This window comes from Mizuhopecten yessoensis, unplaced genomic scaffold, assembly GCF_002113885.1.
Source record: "Mizuhopecten yessoensis strain PY_sf001 unplaced genomic scaffold, ASM211388v2 scaffold8991, whole genome shotgun sequence".
NCBI lineage: Eukaryota > Metazoa > Mollusca > Bivalvia > Pectinida > Pectinidae > Mizuhopecten > Mizuhopecten yessoensis.
The window spans coordinates 538,336-565,174 of NW_018407824.1; the positions used below are offsets into that span (position 1 = coordinate 538,336).

General features: G+C 35.8%; 1 protein-coding gene across 1 annotated transcript; it reads right to left on the reverse strand.

The window, feature by feature from the left end:
- Positions 1-7,352: 7,352 nt before the first annotated feature.
- LOC110456989 (alpha-L-fucosidase-like) lies at positions 7,353-26,319 on the reverse strand. The gene is made up of 8 exons (XM_021508072.1): positions 25,733-26,319; positions 22,953-23,059; positions 21,004-21,134; positions 20,016-20,149; positions 19,755-19,852; positions 18,953-19,085; positions 15,749-15,919; positions 7,353-10,915 (listed from the first exon to the last, which is right to left on the reverse strand). The coding sequence occupies exons 1-8, from the start codon at positions 26,083-26,085 to the stop codon at positions 10,663-10,665; spliced, it is 1,380 nt and encodes a 459-aa protein (XP_021363747.1). The 5' UTR covers positions 26,086-26,319; the 3' UTR covers positions 7,353-10,662.
- Positions 26,320-26,839: the final 520 nt, after the last annotated feature.

Genomic DNA, 26,839 nt, shown 5'->3' on the forward strand with positions numbered 1-26,839 from the left:
TAACATGTAAAGCGCTCTATAGGACTTGTATCTTACATGTAAAGGGCTCTATGAGACTTGTATCTAACATGTAAAGGGCTCTATGAGACTTGTATGTAACATGTAAAGGGTTCTGTGGGACTTGTATCTAACATGTAAAGGGTTCTGTTGGACTTGTATCTTACATGTAAAGGGCTCTATAGGACTTGTATCTAACATGTAAAAGGCTCTATGGGACTTGTATCTTACATGTAAAGGGTTCTGTGGGACTTGTATCTAACATGTAAAGGGCTCTATGGGATTTACATGTAACATCTCAACATCCAAAAGGCGAAGGGACTTTCTGGCTCTATGGCTTTCATATGTAATATCTGACATCCCCATTGGAACTTGCATGTAACATGTTTTATCAAACAGACTCTTTGATAATTGAATGTATTAATTAATAATATAGGCTCTATGGGACTCGCATGTAACATTTAACATATTAAAAGGCTCTATTCTACTTCCATGTAACAATAAATTCCAATCTCCATCCAGTCTAAAAACAAATGATAATCGATATCATACCTGTAACATTTTTCAAGATTGCTGAAATAATCCTGTTCAGAACTTGTTTATTTTGATACTATTTTGAACACATTTACAATGTGTCGGTTACTGATGGTACTAAGTGTCTATCTCTTTATTGTCATTGTTGTTCTGACGTAACATTTTTTACCATTCTGAAACATTTACCTTAAGTTTCTTGGGTGTGTTATAACTTTATGATATGAGTTGACAAATTGTTAAAATATGTTTGTAAGTACAATTTTATACATGCAATGTCTTCCAATCTAAAGATACAATTCTATTTGAAAATACAAGTAGAACTTTTAGTAATTTGTTTTATTTCATGTTTTACGAAATGTTAAATAGTTTATGGAATTAAACATTATATGTTTGGCTGAATATTAGTGTGTTTATTGTTGGTACAGGTTGTAGTGGACATATTTGGTCTGCTTAAAACTGATATTCCTGAAAGGGACAGTTCTGAGTAAAATGTTGGCCTCAAACTTTATTATAAAGGACTAATGTGGACCAGGTGAGCCTATATAATTATGCCATACGGCGGTGTCCATCATCTGTTAACAATTTCTTCAAACAACCTTTTCATAACTGCTGATTGGGATTTAACCAAATTTGATTGGGTACATCTCTAGGTGGTGGGGAATTAAAACTAATTACAAGTGGAGGGACTAAGTCACTAGTTCATAACTTTTAAACAGCCGAGATTCCCACACAAGAAACAAAAACAATCATTTTTGTCAAATTGACCTTGGAGTCTGGACACACCCCTAGCAGTGATTTTTAGGTCACCTGAGACAAAGTCTCAAGTGACCTATTCTAATCGCCTTTTGTCTGTTGTTTGTCCGTAAACAATTTACATTTTCGACTTCTTCTCAGAAACCGCTGATCCGATTTCAATGAAATTTTGCAGGACTCTTCCTTGATCAAATATGCACCAAAATTAAGAATTATGTGGTTCCTACCATCAGGGGCTCTGAGGGGTGGGGCTAAAATTAAAAAGGGGTCAAATTGGCATAAATTTTAAAAATCTTCTCAAGACACAGATATGCTGGAAACAAATACTCTACATAGGTGTAAGGGTCTTGAGGTACATGTACTTTATCAAAATTGTGAATTTCATGACCCTTTTACATTTACATTTGGGTATGTTTTGTTCATTTTCAATTGGAAATTATTCAAACTAACAGACATTATAACTATGGAACGACAGTTTGATACTTCGACAGTTTGTGCCCAGGCCTGCCCCACAAGGGCTGAGGGGCAGGGCTAAAAGTGGTCAAAAAGGCTTAAATTTTTAAATCTTCTTCTCTAGACCCAGATATACTGGAAACCAATACTCTTCATAGGTGGAAGGGTCTTGAGGTACTTGATCAAAATTGTGAATTTCATGACCCTCGAGTTTCACATTTGCCTCTGGGGAGGGGGTGAAATTTACTATTGCTTATATAGGAAAATGCAACTTTGGTTATATTTTGTTCGTTTTCTACTGGAAATCATTCAAACTTGATTTACATTATAACCATGAGATGACAGTTTGATACTTTGACATGTTTAACCCTGTCTCATTCCCAGGGGCTGAGGGGCGGAGCCCAAATGGGGTTGTATAGCCAAAAATTTCAACAGTTATCTTCTCCAGACTGAGATAGCCTGGAAACCAATACTCTTCATAGATGGAAAGGTCTTGAGGTACTTTATCAAAATTGTGAATTTCATGACCCCCAGACTCCATGTTTGCCCCTGGGGAGGGGGCGAATTTTACTATAGTTTATAAAGGAAAATGCAACTTTTGGGTATATTTTGTTCATTTTCTACTGGAAATCATTCAAACTTGATTTTGCATTACATGTAGTTCAAGTTACCTTTGTTACAAAATGATTTTCTTTTTCATCGATAACATCAGTTTTTACTTAACTCAGGTGACCGTTAAGTCCCATGGGCCTCTTGTTGATCTCACCACAGAGGCATGTGACTTAGGAAAAATATCACACAATAAGCATGATTGTCGAAAAAATATCACACAATATGCAAGATTGTGGGAAAATATCACAAAATAAGCAAGATTGTGGGAAAATAGAGTGATATTTGGAATTCACCTAAAGAAATCACTGCTTATATAGGGATACCATGGAAACAGTTGAGATCCCCACCCCATAACCATATATACATTTGCTGGTTGAAAAGAAACAAACACAACAATGATATGAGAATTGACCCTGGGGTCTGCCCACACCCCTAGAGACTTGGTTTCTGGATTGCGACTTTGAAACAGTTGGGATCCACCTCACCCCTAGGAACTTGAATCATGGGTAATAACTTAGAAACAGTTGAGATCCCCACCCTTTAACCGTATAAACATCTGATATGCTGAAACACTCGACTTCTAAAGAGCGACTGCACTGGTTGACTCTAAACTTGGATAATATTCTCGATTAGGTCCCAGTCAAGTTTTGTAACTTTTAGTGTGAATTGGAAAATCTTAAGATGGCCACTGTGGCCTCCAATTGGCTGGCAATTTCGATTTGTACTCCTATGAGCTTGAAGACTGATGGGCTTCTTGTTGGTATGTGTAGACTTTTGATAATGGAGAACTATTTTTAGGTCACCTGAGCTTTAGCTCAAGTGACCTATTGCTATCCGTCTTCGTCCGTCGTCCATCGTCCGTTAACAGTTTACATTTTCAACTTAAGCTGAAATACTGGCAAAGGGATTTCATTAATATTTCATGGGAAGGTTACTGACATCTCCCTGACCAAGTGTTGTTATTTTTCGGGTCGATCAGAAATCCAATATGGCCGCCATTTTGAAAAACTATTTCAAACTTAAATTAAAGTTCTACTGGGCCGATTGAACTGAAATTTTGTAGGAATGTTCGACTCATGGTCCTGACAAACTTGTTAACGTTATACTTAACTATTTTGTACTCAAATTGGTACATATTTCAATAACAAAAATAAATATTGTAGGACTCAGGTGACCGTTTAGGCCCATGGGCCTCTTGTCTTATTTAATTATTATGGGGGGTTTTCCAGGATAACTACGTATACACATAAAGTACAATTTGTATAAACGTGAAAATATTTCGTTCATGATCTCAAAAATCGAGAATCGAAATAAGATGGAAAGACTAATCTAAGTTTTAATGCTGCCTTACCAAGTGTTTGGTGATCTCAGGAGGGACTATATTTTTCCCTTGTTGCCATATGAACGTTGATATTATTTATCATGCCTTGAGTCTTTGTTGTCACTTTGCCGGTTAGCACTTTGGGGACGTGGCATTACTTGGATTTAGCCTAGATTTATAGATGGTGGATATCGTTAATGAAACAGATCAGAAGATGAATATCCCTCCGGAACACCTATAGTCTTTTAACATTTGGTATGTACTTATAATGTCCTCTTGCTAAAATTGGCCAATTTAGATACAAATATCTTGTTTTTATTGGGAATGAGACTTATTTGATTGAACGTCACAATATGCAGGCAAGGAATTTGATCAATTTCAAGTGGACATTGTTTTACTGAACTTAGTCACTGTTTTTGTCACTGAAAAAAAAATTTGAATGAGAAGGAGATGTTTTTTATGATGTCCCTGCTTCAGGCTACAGACGTCAATCATAAACCGTTTGGAAATTTTACATCAATTTTTTAATTTGACATCTCATGGTTGTTCCCAATTACTCTGAAAGATCCCAATAGTTCCAAATTGGATAATCGCCAAGAATTAAATTATCAGTGCTGTGTGTTGATGAAGAGCTATCTGTACGACAGACAAATAGTGAAATCCAGCAATACAACGGGAATAGAGACAACATTTAAATTAAGTTGAGAACAATAAAATTCACTGTCACCAAGAGTATATGTACGCCATTTCCGAAACCATGATTTATAAATGACATTGTTGTTGAAAGGCTGCAAACATATGGTGATACGGAGATACATATTATATGTAGAAGCACTTCGATGTCTTTAGGGAGACATCGATATCCCTCGTTGGGTAAAGACGTGGTTAGGTGCCCAGTTACGATGCAGAATACTATAGCTTCACATTTGTAAATGGTACAGAACACTTAAATTCTTCTGCTCTTTATTGGTTTAATGCAGCAAAGTGACGTTTGGCAAATATTCTTTGTTTTCAGTAATACTCAGATATGGACGGAACAAATCTTAACCTAATATATGGTTCCTAAGGCGTAAAACTTTCAGTCTGATTTAAAATTAACCTAGATACGTCATTTTTATATAGGGAAACCAATTATTCTCAATCAGATACATCAATGACCTGATCCAATTAAGTCACAGAAGTGCAAATGTATGCCAAATTCAGCGTCCGCAACATGCCTGCTGAAATGATTCATGTAGCACCTTAAGTTACCTAGATATGAAAATAGCCATTTTTTCCTAGACTAATTCATTAAGATCATCTATACTTTTATTCAAGGATAAAATTGGCATTCGCAATACTCAAGACAAGGGCTGTACTGGTCCAAGCTAGATACATGATTGTTTAGGAGGACACAATTCTTACCTAAAACATTGAGACAGAAGGAAGTACGCGCACCATTTCCTGTATCACTTACTTTGGTGAGTATAGTGAGAATGGCAAGTTAGGTGAAAAGGCGTACGAATTAATGAAATTTACATAACATACGATGCAGTTCATAGCAGCACAGCTAGGAAGTTAAAACATGTAAAAAATACTCTGAACACCTCAGTTTAGGTCAAAATATAGCTGTAATAAATTTTCAGGTCCCTGTTGCAGCATATACGTGATCATGACCCACTATCTTTTGACTAGTGGGCTGTTCAAAGCGTCTTTTTGCCGCGGTCCTTCCTTAAACAGTTCCTGTTATAACTTTTCTCAAGATGACACTCGGGATGGATCCATGTCAAGACATATGCAGGTTTCCCTTGGTCGTTAGTTATGGATGTTTCTCATAAGGACTGATCGAAGCGTTATAGTTTGCAGAGGGGCCCTCTTTGATTTTGACAGTTACAAATTTGTTACCGATATTTCCCCAGAAGGTACGTACTGGAAGGATCATTATAGGTTCACAATTCGATTTCTCTTGGTCCTTAGCTGAGAAATTTATGTTTTGGAATTGCAGATGACTATCAATGGGACTTTCCGGAATTTGTCAATTGTTTTTGTAATTCTATTTTCCAGAAAGTAGTGGAGAGTGATTTCTCAAATATCACAAGTTTGTTCCTCTAAATCCTTCGTTGTGCATATTCAATGTTGGAGCTGTTCGTAAGAGCATGATGGCTACAAGCCGCAATATTGGATTGTGATAGTTAAAATTTGTCGTTGCGATTTCTCAGCACTTGGGAGATATTTTTTGAATAGTCAATCTAAGCCAATATTGATTTTTAATTATAACTGTTCATGTTTCATTGTCGCCATGATTGGCAAAAATGATAATCAGGCAAACATCTTGAATTTTACCACTTAAATTTGATAATGGCTATTTTACTTACCTGGTAAGTAAGGAACAAATCTTCCTGTTCCTAAAAATTCTTCATGTTTCCTGAGCTTTTTCCCAATTTCTTCAAAAGACGATCTCACTAGACGAAGACAATGATAACACAGCAGAAAACGCTTCCATCACATTAAGTTATGACATGATACAATTACTGTTAACATGACTAGAGCAGTGTCCAATCTATTAGGGAAAAGTACAGGACTATTGAAACTTAATGGAACAAATGAAGATTTCAAGTTGGTGCAGGGAGTCAAACGTCCTATTATGATTATGATCTCTTTTTGATTGGTTAGATTTATTTACAGGCAACGAACACGTTAATCTTTAATAATTACGTATTCTTGTTATAAGACTGGCCTATACTCAGGCTATTTAAGAAATTATGTATGATATTTGTCAAATCCTTTACTACAGCACGATTTCTTTTAAACTTCATTAATTTATATATACAGCTTGTCAAGTGACTATGTTTTTCCGTGCTTTGAATCAACTATACAAAGTGGAATTCTACCCTATGTACTTCAATCTACAAACATCGTGGTCGTCATATCTTTTATCAGATATAAAGAAACATACATAAGATATATTGGAAATAAGTAGCTGCGGGAACTGTAACACCAACAATCTGAAACTGATCGAACCTTGAGCTTTAGCTTAAGATATATATATGTTTGTATTGTATCTGTTCATAAATGATAATAATATATGAAACAAGAGGCCCAGGGGGCCTGTAATGCTCACTTGGATTTTTGAGTCATCATGGGAAATATTCTCAATTAAAGTATATATCGAGTTTCCTTGGCTTAAAAATGTTCCGGACTAAATGAAACTTTATATTACTCTATCACAGCATGCTACTGGTCAAATATCATCACCCAGGACACCCCTGTATTGCAAAAGAAGTTGTTTAAAGATTTTTACATATTTGACCCTTGTGACCTTGAAAATAGGTCAAGGTCAATTATTTGAGGAATTTGTATAGCGCTTCATGCCAGGTACCTATTGGTAAAGTATTATTACTCTGTGCCTCCTGGTTATTAAGAACAAGTTGTTCAAAGCTTTTTTTCCATATTTGACCCCTGTGACCTTTAAAGTAGGTCAAAGTAATTTATTTGAGGAAAGTTTATAGCACTATTGTATCTGGAAATATAAACAGTAATGAAATATCACGGTGCTTGAAGCTCAAGTTCTTTTACGTTTTGATATTCCTGAATACAATGAAGAACCGTTTTGTGTCGTTTTGTCGTACATGGGGAATATACAAATGTTTTTGTGCCTGGTCACTTTTTCCTTAATCTCAACAAATCAACAAACTTAAAGTAGATTTTTTTGTGCATATTTATTCATAATAAGCAGTAAACCACGCCATATTGATATCTTTTAAAAATAAATCACCACATGATATCTAAAATCATGACACAGATATGAATTCATATTGCACAGTATCTTTATAACACCATAAAATATTAATATAGTGGCCAGTGCCCTCTACAAGGTTATCGTCTATAATATTACCAAAATAGAAATCGAAATCTCCACCAAGTATTATTAATAAAGACATCTAAATTGAATATCACTTAATTATCAATGATGTATTTCCTGTGCGCCCTCCGAATGATTTTATAACAACTCTTGATTAAAGATAAAGAATTGATTTATTTTACCTGAAATATATTAAAGGCACATATATCGTCTATATTATAATTAAAATAGAAATCAAAATCTCCACAAAGTATGACTAATAAAGGCATCTAAATTGAATATCACTAAATTATCAATGGTATAATTCCTGTGCGCCCCCCGAATGATTTTATAACAATTTTTTATTCAAGAATTATTTTAGCTGAAATATAAGACACATTTGCCTTAGCTTAAGATAATAATGCCTGAGGTTTCATGCATTAAATATGATATCTTACAATGTATAGTTCCTAAAGTAGCCATGTATTATTTTACCTTGCACGCTCCTTCTACATGTTCATGTACTATTTCAATGACTGAAGAATAAAATGTTTTTTCCCACACATACTGTATTTAATAAGGGAGGACTCCTATATAATGAATCAAGTTCAATTTCATTGTCCTAGAAAGCTTCAATTTAGACACAAATAACATTATTTTTCTTTTGAAGACATCTTAATATCACCAAAACATGAGTTACCGGTAGCTATGTCTTTTCCGTCCTCAAAATGGTTTTGGAATAAACATGTGCTGACAGAATTCTTTTATCAAAAGAAATATAAAGCATTTTTTGATAGTTCAAGGTCATTTCGTATAAAATGTTTAGCTTTAATGTTCATAAATTCTTATTACTTAGGTAATGTATGATTTGAACACATAAAACAATCTTCACACATAAATCATTGAGGGTGGACTTACATCAGTCATATGACAACACACTACATAACATTTGAACATTTTCCAACTGATACATAAGATACAACTATATTTACATAAATTGTATATAAATGACACATATAGATATCACTTCTGTTTACAAAAGGATTATATTGTAACTGTAATTATGCATGTTAATTTCAAGGATTTCTGAGTGAAAGTTCACATTTAACTTACTTGTACCAAAATCAATTTTAGTTTCCTCAAAAATGCTTATTTTTGCATAAAACTTAAACTGACGATAATGAAGATGTTTTAACCTATGCCAAGTAAAATATGCTTGTTTTGAAGATATTCAGTTTTTTAAAGATTTTTACACATATTGTAAGATACCAAATACATCTTTGTTGTTCAAAATCAACATTCTTCTGAAGGAATTTCAACTAAAAATAATTGTTAATATCCTGACAACAGATGATCCGAGATCTGATTTTGAACATCCCATAATGCATCATTCTATGTATTCACAAGGAAACAATCTAATTTTTATTTATATGATGGCTGTACTAAAACCATTTTTGTAACGTTAACTCTATCTCTATTCTAATTAAATTAAAAAAATTATACTACAGGAGATAACTCTGACATGGGACATATTATTGCAAAGAAAATTAAAAGATATCGTGAAGTGTATGTTAAATGTTCAATTTATGTACAGGTACAGAACACCATTAAATAGCATTGTGTAAGTAATTGATTTCTTAAAGTACAAGTTAGTATATATAATTGGTGGATTGGTCCAGTGGTCAAGGTTCCCTGCAAGGAGATTGGGTTCAATTCTCTGTTAAAGAGATTTATTTACTACTCAACAGTGTCCCAGAATAGTCCCTTGGATAGAACTCAATGCAAAGAGGTCCTATGTCTTAAAGACGCCATTGAGACATCTCTGTAGAGGTTGAAATAAGTAAGCTAGCCACCTACAGCTATTTCAAAGGACGATTACTACAGAACTGATTATGGCAGATCTATCAAACTATATGTACTATATATATTATCTTTTATTCCAGATCAATATTTGCACAGGAATATATGTATACCAAAAACAAGATATATACACTATACCCCTATGATTTTATATCACATTATGAGATTGCTGATATCCAAGGATATAAGTCCTGGACCTTATGATGCTCAAAGTAAAAAAAAACTGTGAAGAAGGTTTAAAAATAAAACATAAGAAAAAGTAAATATGTTTTGGTGTAAAGTATTAATTTTCACTGCAAAAAGTACAAAAAGTACCAAAGATATAATCTTCACCCTCTGCCGTCCAACACAGTCCTGATATTATACATGTAAAATCCCCAACTGTACACATATTTTTTTTATATAAAATATAACTTTTCAATGCAAGAAAAACAAAAAAGTAAAAAGTATAATCTTCACCCTCTACTTTCAGATGCATTCATTGCATTACACATTTCCTATGGTGTCAATAACAAACCTATCATTTTTAAAAAGCATGTTGACACTTTTAATTGGTGTTCCAGTACATTTTCATAATAAAAAAATAATTTGTGACTGATCCTCTTTGTAAATTAATTTTTTGAAATATATATCTCGCAAATTGTAAATGAATTACTGTACTAATTGACAATGTAAGAATAAACCTACACTACAGAGTACATTACACCTACATGTGTATTGAATGGAAACATACAGTACACAGCTAAAATGTTGTCAAGATCTACTGAGCTTCTACACCGATATTTTTGTAAGAGGATACTGGAATGTTAACATGATCTCTACTTTACTCCCACACACATACAATGCATACTGGAATAGTGTCAATATCTATTTTACTCCCACACATATTTTTATGAGGACACTGGAATGTTGACCAGACATAATTGAAGAAGTGTAACCTTGATAGTTATAACTTAGACATTTATCCAAATGACCAAGCTTTAAGGCTATAACACAGACATATGCAATGTTTTTCAATCTAAAAGCCTAGGCTTTTATCCAGTTATGATGATGTACACTATAAATGCTTCTACTTTAAACATTTAATTATCATCATGGATGTGTATGTGATTCCAATACATTTTGATTGTTGAATTTTAAAAAGACTCTACTTACACATAGAATAATCATAGCATAAATGGGATAAAAAAAGATATGGAATATGTAAATAATGTTTTTCAACAGGTTTTTTTTTTTTTTTTTCTTTTTTTACCCTTATGGTATGGTTCAAGTTTAAATGTTTAAGTGCAGATTACATCAAAACAATCCAGTCTTATTTGAGATTTGAAAATTTGAAGACCCAAGCCCACTGACATGGCATTTTGTTGTAAGGAATTTCAGGAATTTGTATTATGACCCCAGACTGGGCCCCATGTACCCAACTCAGTTTGCCTGAGTACCCTAGCAGATACACAACCGTATCCGAGGTCGCGTCAGGTGAGCCCAGGGTCAGCTTGTTATTTCTTGGCCAGTCCAGTACTATAGCATACACCTCTGTCCCATTGGCTGTTTTCTTAGAGGTGTACCTGGTGGACAAAATGAAAATAACATATCATAATCAATTATCAATGTGTATCAGGTGCCAATTTTGGTATTTTAATACAACTTTGGGATATCACATATTCAGATAAAGCTGTGTATCCATAAAAAAAAATGGAAAATAGAAAAGGTAAACAGTTTCATAATGTCCATATACCCTGGATTTCACCTTGGGCTATTACAGAGAACATCAGAAACAAGAGATCCCAGAGGGATCTTGGCGCCCATCATTGTACCATCTTCATTAGTTCTTTGTCAGTTCGATCTTTTCTCTTCTTTCCTCTAATCTGTTTGATCAAGTCATGTTAACAGTAAATGCACCTTGAGGTAACTTTTGATCTAAACTTAATACTGATGTGTATGAAAGCCGCCAACCTTCAAAGTGAGTTTGTCATTTCACATATTTACTAGTACAGTACTTAATGTGAAAGAAATAGAATCGATCATTGCATATAACATGACAATGTTTGTGATATGTAAAACAAAATAAAACATTATATTTTTAACTCTTCAACTCTAGTTAAAACCTGACATGATCCACTCTATTCAGGTCTTTAGTATTTCCCAAAGAAATACACAAAACTTGCACCTCAAAGAAGACACCCTGGCAGTATTTATATAGAAAATCTGAAAAAAAATCATCACATTTTCTAAATCACGGACAGTTCGATTTAATCATCACATTTCCTAAATCACGGACAGTTCGATTCAAATCGAAGTAATGACAACTGAAAAATGTAATGCCCCCCCCCCCCTCCCGTTAGTATGGAAGGGACTATAATTTCTTTTATTCATTAATTTTTCAACAGTCGCCCAAACTATTTTTGTTGGGCCATTGATGACCTCACTTTTGATCGCACAAGCAAGATTTTAATCGCCATTGGCATGCAGGAGGCGACCATCCATTTCAGGCACTGCTGCACAACAAGGGAACAAGGGGAACATACATATAAAATTTGAGCAAGATCCCTCTGGTACTTCCTGAGAAATAGCGGAAACAAACCTTCACTATCAAAATTCAAAATGGCTGCCTATCGGCCATGTTGTCTATCCGATCAGTCTCAAAAGTTGCCCTGCACAGCTAGGGACCAAGGGGAACCTACATATAAAATTTAAGAAAGATCCGTCTGGTACTTCCTAGCGAGATAGTCTGAGCGAGATGAAACGTTTTCCAAAGGGGTCCCCAGAGAGGGGCCGTCAGGCAACTGCAACTTTTTACCGCACTATAAAACCAAGTAATATTCAAACTTATTGAACAGTAATTATTCATCATCAGAAGTTAATTGCCCCACTTGCCAATATTCAGAATTTAAATTTATTTAGCTTTAAACATATTTGTTGCCAATAAAATTGAACAAGGGATGGGGCACAAGTTTTTACAATTTATCATAGCCTTCTCCTGTCATACATTTACAATTAAATGTCAACAATGATAATAGGCATAAACATAAAGTAGATATATATAAATATATATTGAATTTAGTACCAGAATGTGACTGGTACAGTTGGTACGGGGCTAAACACCTTCCCTCAACCATGGGACAAACCTTTCTGTAAAAAGGAATATTCATGAGACGAATATCCATTTTCAAAAGTTTTCATAAAGTCCATATATGCAATGACTACACGCGCATAAAAAAGAGAAACGTTTGTGATTTTTTTTATTACATTGTACAACTCATTGTCTTTGGCCAAAAAAGCCAATATAAATTTATGTATACTCGACTCTCTTTCCCACTTTCACTGTCTCCATACGCTAACACTTAGTAAGTCATATTAGCCATCACACACAATAAACTGTATGGCAAAACCACTACGTGTACATGTAGAATATGTGTCAGATATGGAATGGTTGAGATACTTGATAATTATATTTTTTCAAAACTTTACAGAGATTAAAGCATACTTGTAAATGGACCTTTTTTTATGTTGAGACAACTTTTCTTAAATCAGTTCCTTTTGTCAGAAACAGAAGCCGTAGTTATCGGCAGCACGCGCGATTTTTACAATGTAATAAAATATTTTTTCCCCTGTTTTCAATACGTATTCCGATTCTATCTGAAGTCGAAAATTAATTCTTTATAGAGAAAAGGTTGTTTCATGATCATACATTCTAAGTCAACATCATATGAAAACATGAACTGTTGAAAAATTACGATTTAATAAAAAAAACAATTATGCGATCCTATTTACTAGAAGTAGGTTCTCCTTCCTCAGTTATTCATCATGAACCGTCATTTTGACATTTTTAATCTAGCTGCGATAACGTAGCTTTCTGACGACGGGAGATTTTTTTTATATATTGTGTCGTCACGCCAGAGGAGACCTGGTATTCATATTAGTACTAATTTGAATTTTGCAGGTAAAAACAAACAAAATCGTTTAATTCAGTAATACAATTAAATCATACCATTTAACTGAACCTGGTAATATTATAAATTATGTAAATCTAATAGCGCACATATCTCATTTGACCCCGAGTACCGACAGAGGAGAGAACAGAATACGCTGTGGCCATCACAACAGTTATCCCTTGGAGGGCCTCATGTCAAAATCAAACTAACCAGTCACTTATCACTTCCTTTTGCATAAACCACTGTATAAGTATAGAAACACAAAGTAAACTCTCTCCGATACATGCCCATTAACATATTACACTAAGTTCATCTGTGTTCAAATTCAAACAAAGATACTAGCGAGGTTAATAGTTTTTGATATTTATATTCATAACATAAACAGAGCTAGCATTTCTGTAGATTCCATTTCAGCTTAACCGGCTATCCGGAAGAATACATGCATCGTACTAACTGCTAGGGCAGTTATTTTCTCCTTTGAATACTTCCCACCTGCAATAACGTATCCGTAACGTACTCCTTGCGCTATCTTTTGACCATTTGGCAACTTTTCGCTTCGTAGCTGACACGGTACTACACTTTTCTTTCGCTTACTTCACTCGGCCAGTCATTTTGTTTACAAAGAAATGGTGTGCTATGCGCATGCGCTAGTAGAGGGAAATCCCTGAACAAAACGTTGGTCAGAAGGGTAGAAATACAGATCATTATCTTAGATTTAATCATTTTTATGAATCTATTTTAGCCAAATCTCATTGTTATTTTCCATAAGGACTCTCGCTTGATATGTTTATGTTGTATTTGAAAAAAAAGACAAAAAAAAAGTTACTTCACCGTGATGCCCCTTTAAGGACGGACCACGGACGCAGGGTGATTTGAATAGATGCTAAAAATGCATCTATATGTTATATAGTATTATAAACTCGACAACAATACAAGTTGTTCCAACTTATATCAATCACTCTTGTTGGCCCAGGAGTTAGCACACAGGGGTCTTCATGGGAAAGGAAACTGGAGTACCCTGATAAAACCCACATGGCCAGGCAAATGACCCCATACCTTTTCACTTCTGATCAGGGAATCGAACCCTGGCCGCCTCGGTGAAAGGTGAGTGTGTTATCCACTGCATCACCCCTCTACCCACTATGTATTAATATAAGACATTTTATAACCATGGTGCTCTGCTGAGCGTTGTGTTTAAGGGTCTCCATTTTATAACCATGGTGCTCTGCTGAGCGTTGTGTTTAAGGGTCTCCATTTTACAATTAAACAAGTTTAACCTGCTGTTTACTGACCACCTGTCTTAAGCAACCACTTGTTTAAAACAACCATTTTCAAAAGCGTATCTAGCAACTATTCCGAAACATTTCTTTACTACATGACACTGAGCATAGCAACCACCTGCTCAACATGGCCACTCTTCTTATCTAAAATCTTACCATAGTAATGAATGACAACGTTTCGTAATGGCCTCTTTCGTAAGTTCCTGAGAAATAGTGGTATTAAACTTTAACTGTCGAAATGCAAGATGGCCACCTTACAACATATCTTGTTTCTGTGATCACTCCCAAAGACCAACCTGCATAATTCTGAACCAATAGAAACTTACTTAAGTACGAGAAAATGTCTTTTAACTAGTTTCTGAGGAATCGCGACAACAAACATTAAACACAAGATGGCCACCTGACAGCCTTCTTGTTCTTGCAATCAAGCCCAAAAGTGAAAGATTGGTTTGGTTTGGTTTAATTTTGTTTAATTTCCTATTAATAGCTATGGTCATTTAAGGACATGCCTCCATGTGTGTAGTGAATGCTTGCTTGCGTGTGTGTGTGCAGGAGACAGGGTATGTTGCCCAAAAGTGAAAGAGTGAGATCAATTTTTTTTTTAGGATATATTAAAGGTGATCTGACCAGCCCACCATTTGATGATGATAAGCTAAAAATCAAAGCGCAGAATGACTAGACTATGATTCCCCTTAGTGATCATAAAAGACAGGTTTGAGTACCTTCTTAGTAATCATTGGATTGGTTCATAAGTGTCAACCTCTGAAACCTCCAATGAGGGAGATCTCTCTCACTCCACATTTCCAATGAGGGAGAAAGTGTGTGGAACATGACTGAAACTGCTTTGCTGATTATCTTTCCCTTTTTACGTTTCAAAATAAATCCAAAAAGCATTCATTGGATTCAGACACAACTATGATGATAATTACACTCACCCTGCAGTAACAAGGAGATCATTTGACCACACGATGTAGATTTAGAGTTTATATGAGTTTGGACTTAAATGAGTTTCGAGGGAAATTGGTGAATTTTGGTAAAATGAGGGAGTCTCACTCCTAATGAGGGAAGGATAACAGCTATGTTAGTTTTACTTTAATTGAATGCTCCTCAGTGACATTTCTTTGGAAAGCATAGAGTGCTTACAACAATTTTGTTTGTTTGTTTGTTATATTAGTATTTTCCCTACCAGACGCCAGCTGTAATGGTGTCATTCTGGTGTGTCCATGGTAGGGTGGAGTAGATAGCCTCGCCATTAACGCCCAGCCACTGTCCCATCTGTCGTAGTCGTTCCTCAAAGATAGGGACAACACGCCCGTCATGTGTTGGACCAATGTTGACCAGGACATTTCCACCACAACTATAAAATTACATTTATTTTCATATATTTACATTCTGTATGCTTAGACCCATTAACAAAAATTACATTCATAAATGCATAACACAGGTGTTCATAGAATCTAAGCACGTGGGAACTGATAGTAACCTGATCACACTGCGTAGTAATACACTACAAAAATCACTCACTCGGAACGACCGACCTAGATGCTTAATTCTTACATCTAAAAATATTATTGAACTGTGCTTGGTGAAATATTCACGTATTCACGTGTCCTGTGCTACAAATAAACATTGAATATGGAACTACATTTTGTTGTGTTATTGTTGTTGACGGTTGCTAAGATCTCTCACGATAGTGTCACATTTCCCCGCGAAAAAACACTGTTCTCGCCACTTCGGTGCACCCGTGCATAAGCAGGAACAAACCCTGTTTATTTGTTTTATTCGTTGTTATATCGATCCACTGAAAGGATTAGTCAATGTAAATATAAGGAATGATATTTATGTTTTCAACATTTATGAGGTGATAACAACAATGGGTTTTTGGCCATATTTTACATGAATCGCTAACGCGATTCATTCAATATGTCCATAAACCCATTGTTGTTATGACCTCATAAATGTTGAAAAAATAAAAATCATTCCTTAAATAGCGATTTCTGCTAATGACAATTACAAAAAAAAACACTTTCATTTAGCGATTTTGGCTTAAGACAGTTACACAACATTGAAATACAGGCAAATCATGATCTCAAATTAACATTACCAAACCTATGTCCAAAACCCTGATAGATAACCTTGTGATATTAAATGTTTGCTATCAACACGCAATATTGTAAATCATAGCTAAACCTTTACATATTTACACATATGCAGGTCGATCATTTTCAGACAATTATAAGTTTTCTATCATTGTTCATCATTTCTTGAGAGGAAATCGATTGTAAAATAATCTTTTGAGATCAGGGATTAGATGTTTCTTTGGTCAAGCTTAAAGCCCCACAGTCAGTTTCCACAGTTCTTCAATGTGTTGTCAGCTAGCTATAGATGAGTTTATCTATTTGATGGAGATTTTCTACAAAACTTCTCATTATTTTCTTGGCTTAAATGTTTCATCTAAACAAGTTAATTTGCTAAATTTGATCTCATGCTATTACCAAACTGTGTTCATTGTACAGTGACATGTACACTTTACAACAGTTTACCTGACAGTACATTGTACAGTGACACTTTACCTCAGTTAACCTGACAGTACATTGTACAGTGACACTTTACCTCGGTTAACCTGACAGTGTGATGTACAGTGACACTTTACCACGGTTAACCAGACAGTACGATGTACAGTGACACTTTACCACGGTTAACCAGACAGTACGATGTACAGTGACACTTTACCACGGTTAACCAGACAGTACGATGTACAGTGACACTTTACCACGGTTTACCTGACAGTATGATGTACAGTGACACTTTACCACGGTTTACCTGACAGTACGATGCACAGTGACACTTTACCACGGTTTACCTGAAAGTACATTGTACAGTGACACTTTACCACAGTTTACCTGACAGTACGATGTACAGTGACACTTTACCACGGTTTACCTGACAGTATGATGTACAGTGACACTTTACTATGGTTTACCTGACAGTACGATGCACAGTGACACTTTACCACGGTTTACCTGACAGTATGATGTACAGCGACACTTTACCACGGTTTACCTGACAGTATGATGTACAGTGAGACCTTACTATGGTTTACCTGACAGTACGATGCACAGTGACACTTTACCACGGTTTACCTGACAGTATGATGTACAGTGACACTTTACCACGGTTTACCTGACAGTTTGATTTACAGTGACACTTTACCACGGTTTACCTGACAGTATGATGTATAGTGACACTTTACCACGGTTTACCTGACAGTACACTGTACAGTGACACTTTACCACGGTTAACCTGACAGTACGATGTACAGTGACACTTTACCACGGTTTACCTGACAGTACGATATACAGTGACACTTAACCATGGTTTACCTGACAGTATGATGTACAGTGACACTTTACCACGGTTTACCCGACAGTATGATGTACAGTGACACTTTACCACGGTTTACTTGACAGTACGATGTACAGTGACACTTTACCACGGTTACCCTGACAGTACGATGTACAGTGACACTTTACCACGGTTTAACCGACAGTATGATGTACAGTGACACTTTACCTCGGTTTACTTGACAGTACGATGTACAGTGACACTTTACCATGGTTTACCTGACAGTACGATGTACAGTGACACTTAACCATGGTTTACCTGACAGTACATTGTACAGTGACACTTTATAAATTACCACGGTTTACCAGACAGTACACTGTACAGCGACACTTTACCACGGTTTACCTGACAGTATGATGTACAGTGACACTTTACCACGGTTTACCTGACAGTACACTGTACAGTGACACTTTACCACGGTTTACTTGACAGTACATTGTACAGTGACACTTTACCACGGTTTACTTGACAGTACACTGTACAGTGACACTTTACCAAGGTTTACCTGACAGTACGATGTACAGTGACACTTTACCAAGGTTTACCTGACAGTGCGATGTACAGTGACACTTTACCACGGTTTACCCGACAGTACGATGTACAGTGACACTTTACCACGGTTTACCTGACAGTACATTGTACAGTGACACTTTAACTCTGTTTACGTGACAGTCCATTGAACAGCGACACTTTACCACCGTTTACCTGACAGTACGATGTACAGTGATACTTTACCACGGTTTACCTGACAGTACGATGTACAGTGACACTTTAACTCTGTTTACGTGACAGTCCATTGAACAGTGACACTTTACCATGGTTTACCTGACAGTTCAATGTACAGTGACACTTTAACTCTGTTTACGTGACAGTCCATTGAACAGTGACACTTTACCACGGTTTACCTGACAGTACGATGTACAGTGACACTTTAACTCTGTTTACCCGACAGTCCATTGTACAGTGACATTTTAACGCTGTTTACCTGACAGTTGAAGCAATGGTCTCCACCAGTTCATCCATGGTCAGGATATCACTGAGATGAGCTGTCCGCCGATATCCCCAAGATCTTTTGTCTAGTGTCATTGCATTCTCCCACTTGTGTTTCTGAAGGACTCCTGAGGTAAAACAAAAATTTGAATACCATTGTCTGTTTCAATTTAAATTTGGCATATGCCTGCGTTATCAAGCTGCACATCATGACACTATATTTCTCATTAAATTCTAAAAACAAAAGTCATCTTAACAGTATTTTTTTTCACAAAAAAGGACAGGTACTCAGAAGGTTTTTTGGTACCATGATTTCCATATTGTCTTCTTTCAAATGATATATAAATGCCTTGTTCATACAGTGAGAATAGATAAAGTTGAATCTTGTCATGCAGTGAATTTTTGTGGGGTCATTCAAGATTAAGGAAGTAAAGGATGAATATAATAATGTCTGTCTACAATATAAAAATATGTTGATACAGAAATCCTACCCATGTTATTTTTCCAATATATGGACCAATTGTTGAAGACGTAGATCTGTCTATCTAATGAAAGTGACAACAGTTTGGATTTGCTAGGATGATTTAACAACATAACGTCATAACTTACTTAAAATTGAGACTACATGTGTTTTTCTGTATGATGACATTTTAACCAGAAATAATCTTTAGGTTAATGCTATTGTTTATGGGATATTAATTATACATGAACACTTTGTGATTCAAAAGTGAAATGTCATCAGATATTAATAAATAAAACATTTTTTTTCAGTGAAATTGAAATTATGAAAATATTACCTGGATTGTACTTGTCGTTACAGTTCCAGAACCCACCATGGACACACCTGGTATTACTGCCCCATCGGTCATTTACTAAAACTGTGTCCTTCACTGGGCTATACAACAGAAATGTATACAGGAATATGATAAAGGGTGTACAAAATAGGTTTCAAACTATATGTACATATATAGTGTTGTTAAAATGAATGTACCAAAAATATATTTTATTTATCAAATTTACTATTGTCTGCAATATGTATGACTGCAAATTTGTATCACCTTTCATTGTAGAGCCAGGTGAGGAATTCTGTGGAATTCCAGTAGGTATCTGGAGCCTCCCAGTCCCCATCCGACCAGATCACCTCGGGTTCGTAGTTGTTGACCAGTTCATACAGCTCTGGCATGGTCTTGTCCTGGAAATTCAATGCAATAATTGTTGATCATCTTATTGTACAAAGTTGGAATTCTAACTCATGACAACTCAAAAAATCTACAGTTCCACTCTAGCCTTTAACTCAATGTATATGTTCTTAGATTTCTCAAAAAGCAAATCTCCTGAAACAATTTTTTTCATACCTTCAACATATTAATGTACATCATAGTTTTAATATCTCAATAAAACTTGGACATCTTTTATGTACAATATATTGCCTCCAACAAACATACATATTTTTAGTGCAGTAAGTCACATGTAGATGACATTGAAATAATAATAAATAATATAATACACAACCTTTGTATATAGTGCCCTATGTAATTTGCAAATTAATCTTAGGCGCTTTACATCACATGAATAATAGTATTCCTACCTGCTGTGACATTTATAAATAAAGGCATCCAAATCAGCATTTTACATCAGGTAAAAAGACATTTATCGCCATATGCATATATAAATATATATGGGGCAAAAAAGTAATTCCAACAGTGTGGACAAGTTTAGGTTGTCAAATTTTCAGAGCGATCCGCTCCTGTATCAATATATATCAGCTGGCATGTACATGACGTTTGTGTAAAAGAGCCTAGAATGCAGACACAAAAAGGTGGGTCTTTATATCCTTCTTTAATTTATCCACATTTTTTACTTCCTGGTAGCAGATGGTAAGCCATTCTACACCGTGGCCGACACCCTTCCAAAGCACACTGGTTTCCATAGGTCAAAGTACAAGATTTCTGGACACACAACAAAGATAAACAATGCTTAAATTCACCTAAAAAAGCATTATTTTTTATCTTCCTTTGACATATTAAACTCCTTGGCAATGCCTACCCTGACAAAGTCCTGTGTCCTATATCCATTTGCCTTGTCCTGGAGGTACAGGGGGTGATAGAACTCAAACAGGGAATGGTAAGTCCCAAAGTGCATGCCTTGCTTCTTCTTTACAGCTTTGGCTAGTTCACCTTAGAAAGAGGGACAGAAGTCATAATTCTGAAGTTGTACAACATAAACAAAATATATCTTTCTACAGTCTACTCGAAAAATATTCCAAATAAAGGATTTTCCTTCATAGATGATATCAAATAATTTTTGCTTTGCAATAATGATAAATCCCAATCCTGAAAGTCTTACAGAGTATACATTATAATTATGAATGCCTCATTATTCAGTAATTTAATGGTACATGCAATCTATTTTAAACATTTCAACTGCAGGACAAGCTTTTTACTGTATTACTGACACTCACAAGAAAATTAAAAATATTTCCCTGCATACTAAATTGTTAATTCCCCTCTTCCCATTTGAACATTTCTCACTATTGCTTGAATGGCATTCTTAGAGAAAGAAGTGCATGCCTTTCTTTAATCTGAGGCTGATAGTTCACTGACCACCAAGGCCAAACCATATTATAAATATGGACATTGAAATTGAAATAACAGAAGTTTTATTTTAAGTGCTGTGTACTGATCATGTTAGCATTATTATGCAAAACAAATTAATTGTGATAAAGTGTAACTTTTGATGTCTTCCATCATAAGGTTTAAATAAATATCTACAAAGAAATGTGGCAAATTTGTAATGATATATGTGGTAACAGGTTGCGGATCTCAAGTGAATACAAATTATGACCCAATTTACTTAGGAGGCCTCATCCCTGGGGTGGGGATTGACCCCAAGGTAAATTGTGGAATGTCTTCAGTAAGATTCATCTGTTTGAAACTTTGATATAACTTGTGGAATGTATATACTGGTCTTATGATGTTATTGAGCAAGGGTATTTATGGTTATAATTTTAGGTTGGGGATCTCGACTATTTCCATGTTAAGATGCAAAATTCCTATTGCCCTGGTTCTGTGGTGGGAACAGAACCCTGTGGTTTAGTTCTGGTGGCTATTGTGAATCGGTCCATATATATCTTATGTCCAGCACTTGTTTGTATGATTATAGGCTAGGGTGGGGATCTAAACTTTTTTGCAGTTATGACGAGGGGCCTGTTCCTTTATGCAGAACAACCAGTTTGTCTATTTTAAATGCAACGTTTTCAGGGATATGCAGGCATTGCAAGCTTAAGGCATTGTCAAGGCTCATCTGAAAGCAACATCAAATTACCAAGTCCAACCTTTTTCATAAACAAACAACTCTGGTCCAACTCTTTGGATCGTAATAAAAGAAAGTGGCCCTGATTTCCTTATTGGATCCCACCCAGCCCCTGGGTTGTGAACAGACCAAAGATCAAATTCTGGTAGCATAGCATGGATGTATTTGTCTAAAGATGACATATTACACAAGTATCAAGAGCTGGTATATGATATATGGATATAAGTGTGGAAATCTCAACCACTTCCAAGTTATAAACCAATATCTCACATTGAGCCCTGCCCCTCTGTCCCGTACTGGGTCTTCACCCTCCATTCATACAATGTTGAGTTTCCTTGACCAAAGGATGTTTTAAATGAAATTTGGTTAAAATCTCCTCATCCATAAAGAAGGGGTTTAAAAAAAGATTATCCTCTGTTTCCCCTATTTTGCCCTGCCCCCATGGGAGCTACACACTCAATTTATACAATTACTGATCCTGACAGTTCCCTACACCCAAAGATACTCATCATCAAAAGTCAAAATTGCTCTGCAGTTCAGGACTGAAATCAGCACCATAAATAAAACAATTTGCAGACAGATGATGGATGCCATGACTTAAGCTCACAGGTCCTTCAGTTCTACTCTAGATCAGGTGAGCTTAAACCTGCTCAAGATTGCTTTACTTAGTAGCTGTAACCTACCAACAAGATCTCGTTTAGGTCCAACATCCATGGAGTTCCAGTTCCACGAGACTTTAGATGGCCAGTTTGTAAATCCTTCATGGTGTTTGGTGACCAGCACAACATATCTGTAATGATCAGTAACAGAAATTAGTTCCTACTTTAGCTGTTTCAGGTATGAGAGACTTTTGTATAAGTTAAGCCTGGCAAATTAACAAACTTAACATTTATTCTAGCACTCAATCACCTGCATAAATTGTCAATCTTGTATTTCATAAAATGATAGAAGCATATATTAGAAGGTATATATATATATATTTATATCTTATTCACTTTATATATATTACTCATTTATATAATAATAATATTTTTTATATTAATGTACAACAATTATGAAATAATTAGTTTTATCAACTTGTATTTGAGTTATTCTTATATTTTATCAACCCAATTGGTACCAGCGTGCAGGGGGTCTTTAACGTGGCAGGAAACCAGATGTGTACCTTTTCTATGATATCATATCATATAAAAGATATGATGGGGTTGAGTGAATAATTTGTACATTGTTGATACAGAATATATCATTTGGGATTATTTATATTCGCTCTTGTTATTTAATCCTCTGTGAAATACTATTTCCTAGTAGTTATTCAAAACACCTGCGTCTTATAACGCTTCATACAGAATACCTCTGTAGGTCCAAATGTCTGTGTGGCCACGGACTTAGATAACCTAAGAATCTAATTCCGTGGTGTGGCCTAGCAGTTATATGTATTCATATGTAACAAATTCAAATTAATCATCATCTTCCATTAAGTGACAGATCTCCTTGATGGAGTGCAATTGTCACTGTGAGAGGTTCCTATAGGTGGCAGTTAAAAACTTATTTTTTATGGTATTTTCGTATATGATAAAACTATTTACAAAAAGTATACATGAAGTTAGTATAGAAGAATAGGGTTGAAGCCTGCAATTGCTGATTTAAATGAATTTAGATCAGGCGAGTGGGCGATGTCTGTGGGTATAGAGTTCCAGGTGATGATAGTACAGGGGAAAAATGAATATTTGTATTGATTTGATGCGGTTGTGATCTGATGAAATTTGTGAGCCCCCCTTGTTCTCCTGTCCCCTTGAGTAAGGTACTCGGCTGATGGAATAGCGATGTGCCCGTTTACGATCTTGTACACCATGGTTAGCCTGGATTTTGCACGAATATCTTCATTGTGCTAAATTTCCCAATTTAGTGATTGGATCATTGTTGTCACACAGCCGGGATCTCTTGACCTGTAGTCATTGTGTACATATTGAGTAGCTCGACGTTGGACCGACTCTAGCAGCATAGTATTATCGGCAGTGTATGGGTCCCAGCAAGTCGACGCATACTCAATAGTAGGTCCTACAAGGGTGGTGCAAGTCTGTTCCTTTACCTTTTTTTGTGCACGATGACATATTGCGTCGTAAAAAGCCTAGGGTCTTATTGGCTTTATTTACGGTAGAGTTGATGTGGCTACTCAACTCAGGTCAGAGGTGATAGTGACTCCGAGATGTTTACTGGCAGGAACGTTTTCAAGTGATTCATTGTGCAACGTATATAGTTGTTCTTAATGGGCACTTTGTTTTTTGTGACATTTATAATGCAGCATTTACTGGCATTGAAGTTCATTTGCCATTTGTCCTCCCATGCCTGTAGATTGTCAAGTTCGGTTTGTAGAGCCTTGCGCTTGCAGTCATCAGGTGTTTTGATGTCTGTGTAGAGGAGACAGTCATCTGCAAATAGCTTGATCTTACATTTTACCGAGTCTACAATGTCATTAATATAGACTAGAAATAACAGAGGACCAATCATCGTCCCCTGGGGCACCCCAGATAGTACAGGGGCCGTCTCGGACACCATTTAGTAAAACAAGCTGATCACGAGATTGTAAAAATGATCTTATCCAGGAGAGGGTGTTGTTTCTTATGCCGTAAGAGTTTAGCTTGGTCAGGTCTGCAGTCGTTCATGGGGGACTTTATCAAACGCTTTAGAAAAATCTAAAAGGGCTATGTCTGTTTTACTTTCTAAATTTCGACAGAGGTCATCATTCAACGGTAAGTATCAATTGGGATTCAGTGGAGTGTTTGGATCTAAAGCCGTGTTGGTATTTAGTCAGGATATCAAATTGGGCCAGGTGGGTCATGACATTACTGTGTATAATATGTTCAAGTAGTTTGCAGTTGATGCTTGTGAGGGATACTGGGCGGTAGTTGGAAGCAGTCTGTTTGTCTCCTTTTTTAAAAACAGGTACAATATGGGCTTCTCGACAGTCCTTCGGCACTTCACCGGAGTCTAGTAAAATTTGGAAAAGTTTGGTGAGGGCCGGGGTAATTTCTAGTGCAATGTCCTTCAGGACCCTTTGCCGGGATGCTGTCTGATCCAGTGCATGGCTTTATGGTAATTAATTTGCTTTAATAATTTAAGAACACCCTTTTTCAGTAACTGTGATTTTTGGCATCGAGTCAAATTGTCTGTCAGGGAGATTTGGCATAAGCGAGGTGTTTTCGCGGGTATAAACAGAATGAAATTGTTGGTTGAGAATATGGGCTTGTGTAGGGTCATCTGAGTATGTGATACCATCTGATAGGTTTGGTATTGGGGGATGTTGGATGATTCAATTTTCTTGCTCTTTATATAGCTCCAGAACTTTTTTGGATTTTCTATGGTCTGTGGACTAATAATTTCCCTCATGTATTTGTTCTGGGATTTCCTGTTTGAATCTAATCTTCATGTAATCTTGCTCCTACAGTTTAAAATTCTAACTTACTTAGCACCAGAGGCACTGAAGATGTTTGCCCATTCATCTGCGTTGTAAAATTCGGCTGTGAATTTTGGTGCAAAATCAGCATAAGTGAAGTCTGGCGGGTAGTTGTTCTTCATGAAATTGATAACGGCTGGATTCTTGGCGGTCTTCCAGTCGTACCAGAACCATTCGTTTGCATAGCTTGGTACAGAAAATACCCCCCAGTGGATGAAGATCCCGATCTTGGACTCGTCGTACCACGATGGTAGGGGCCTGGAATCCAGAGATTTCCAGTCTGGTGTGTATTTGGTGCCACCTGTCAAACCATTGCAGCAACACACGGCCAAAAACACAATAGTTTGAAGAAGCCTGAGCATGGCTTCCTTTTGATCAACTCACACACTGTTCAATGTTTTACAATAAAGAAACTATTTGACTAACAAGTCAGTAACAACTGCATGGAGTAAGTTTGTTGTGCTTATTCTGTTACAACTAGTCAGTTCGTTATACTGAAATTGCACGATCTACATCAGACATTTTTACAAACAATATCCAGGTATTATACAACATTAGTTTTGTTTACATCGGTTCGGCGATCTCACATGATCATATCGATGTCACTCGGAAGCTTGTTAACCACGTGCCCCAAAATATAATGGCGCGAAAATTTGATTTTATAGTAAGCGTTTACTTCATCACTTGGTTAATTAAGTCAATTTCTTTAACCCAAACTTGAGATTTAGGCTTTAATGAGCACAGTCAGACAGAATTTACATAAAGATATAGGCCTCGTATGTTTTAATTATATGCAATCACCATATTGCAAATATGTATATTCGCAGATGTTTGGGGCGCTGTTTTGGTATTTATTCAAAAAATGTGATATCATTAATCGATTTTATGATATCATTAATTCGATTTTATAATATCATCAAAAAGACGTATTTAATGATATCATAAAATCGATTTTATGATATCATTTAATGAATTTATGATATCATAAAATGGAATTAATGATATCACAAATTCGAATTTATGATATCATAAAATAGCCTGATTTAATGATATCATTAATTCGAATTCATGATATCATAAAATAAGAAACTGTTAGCACGAAATAATGACTTCTCC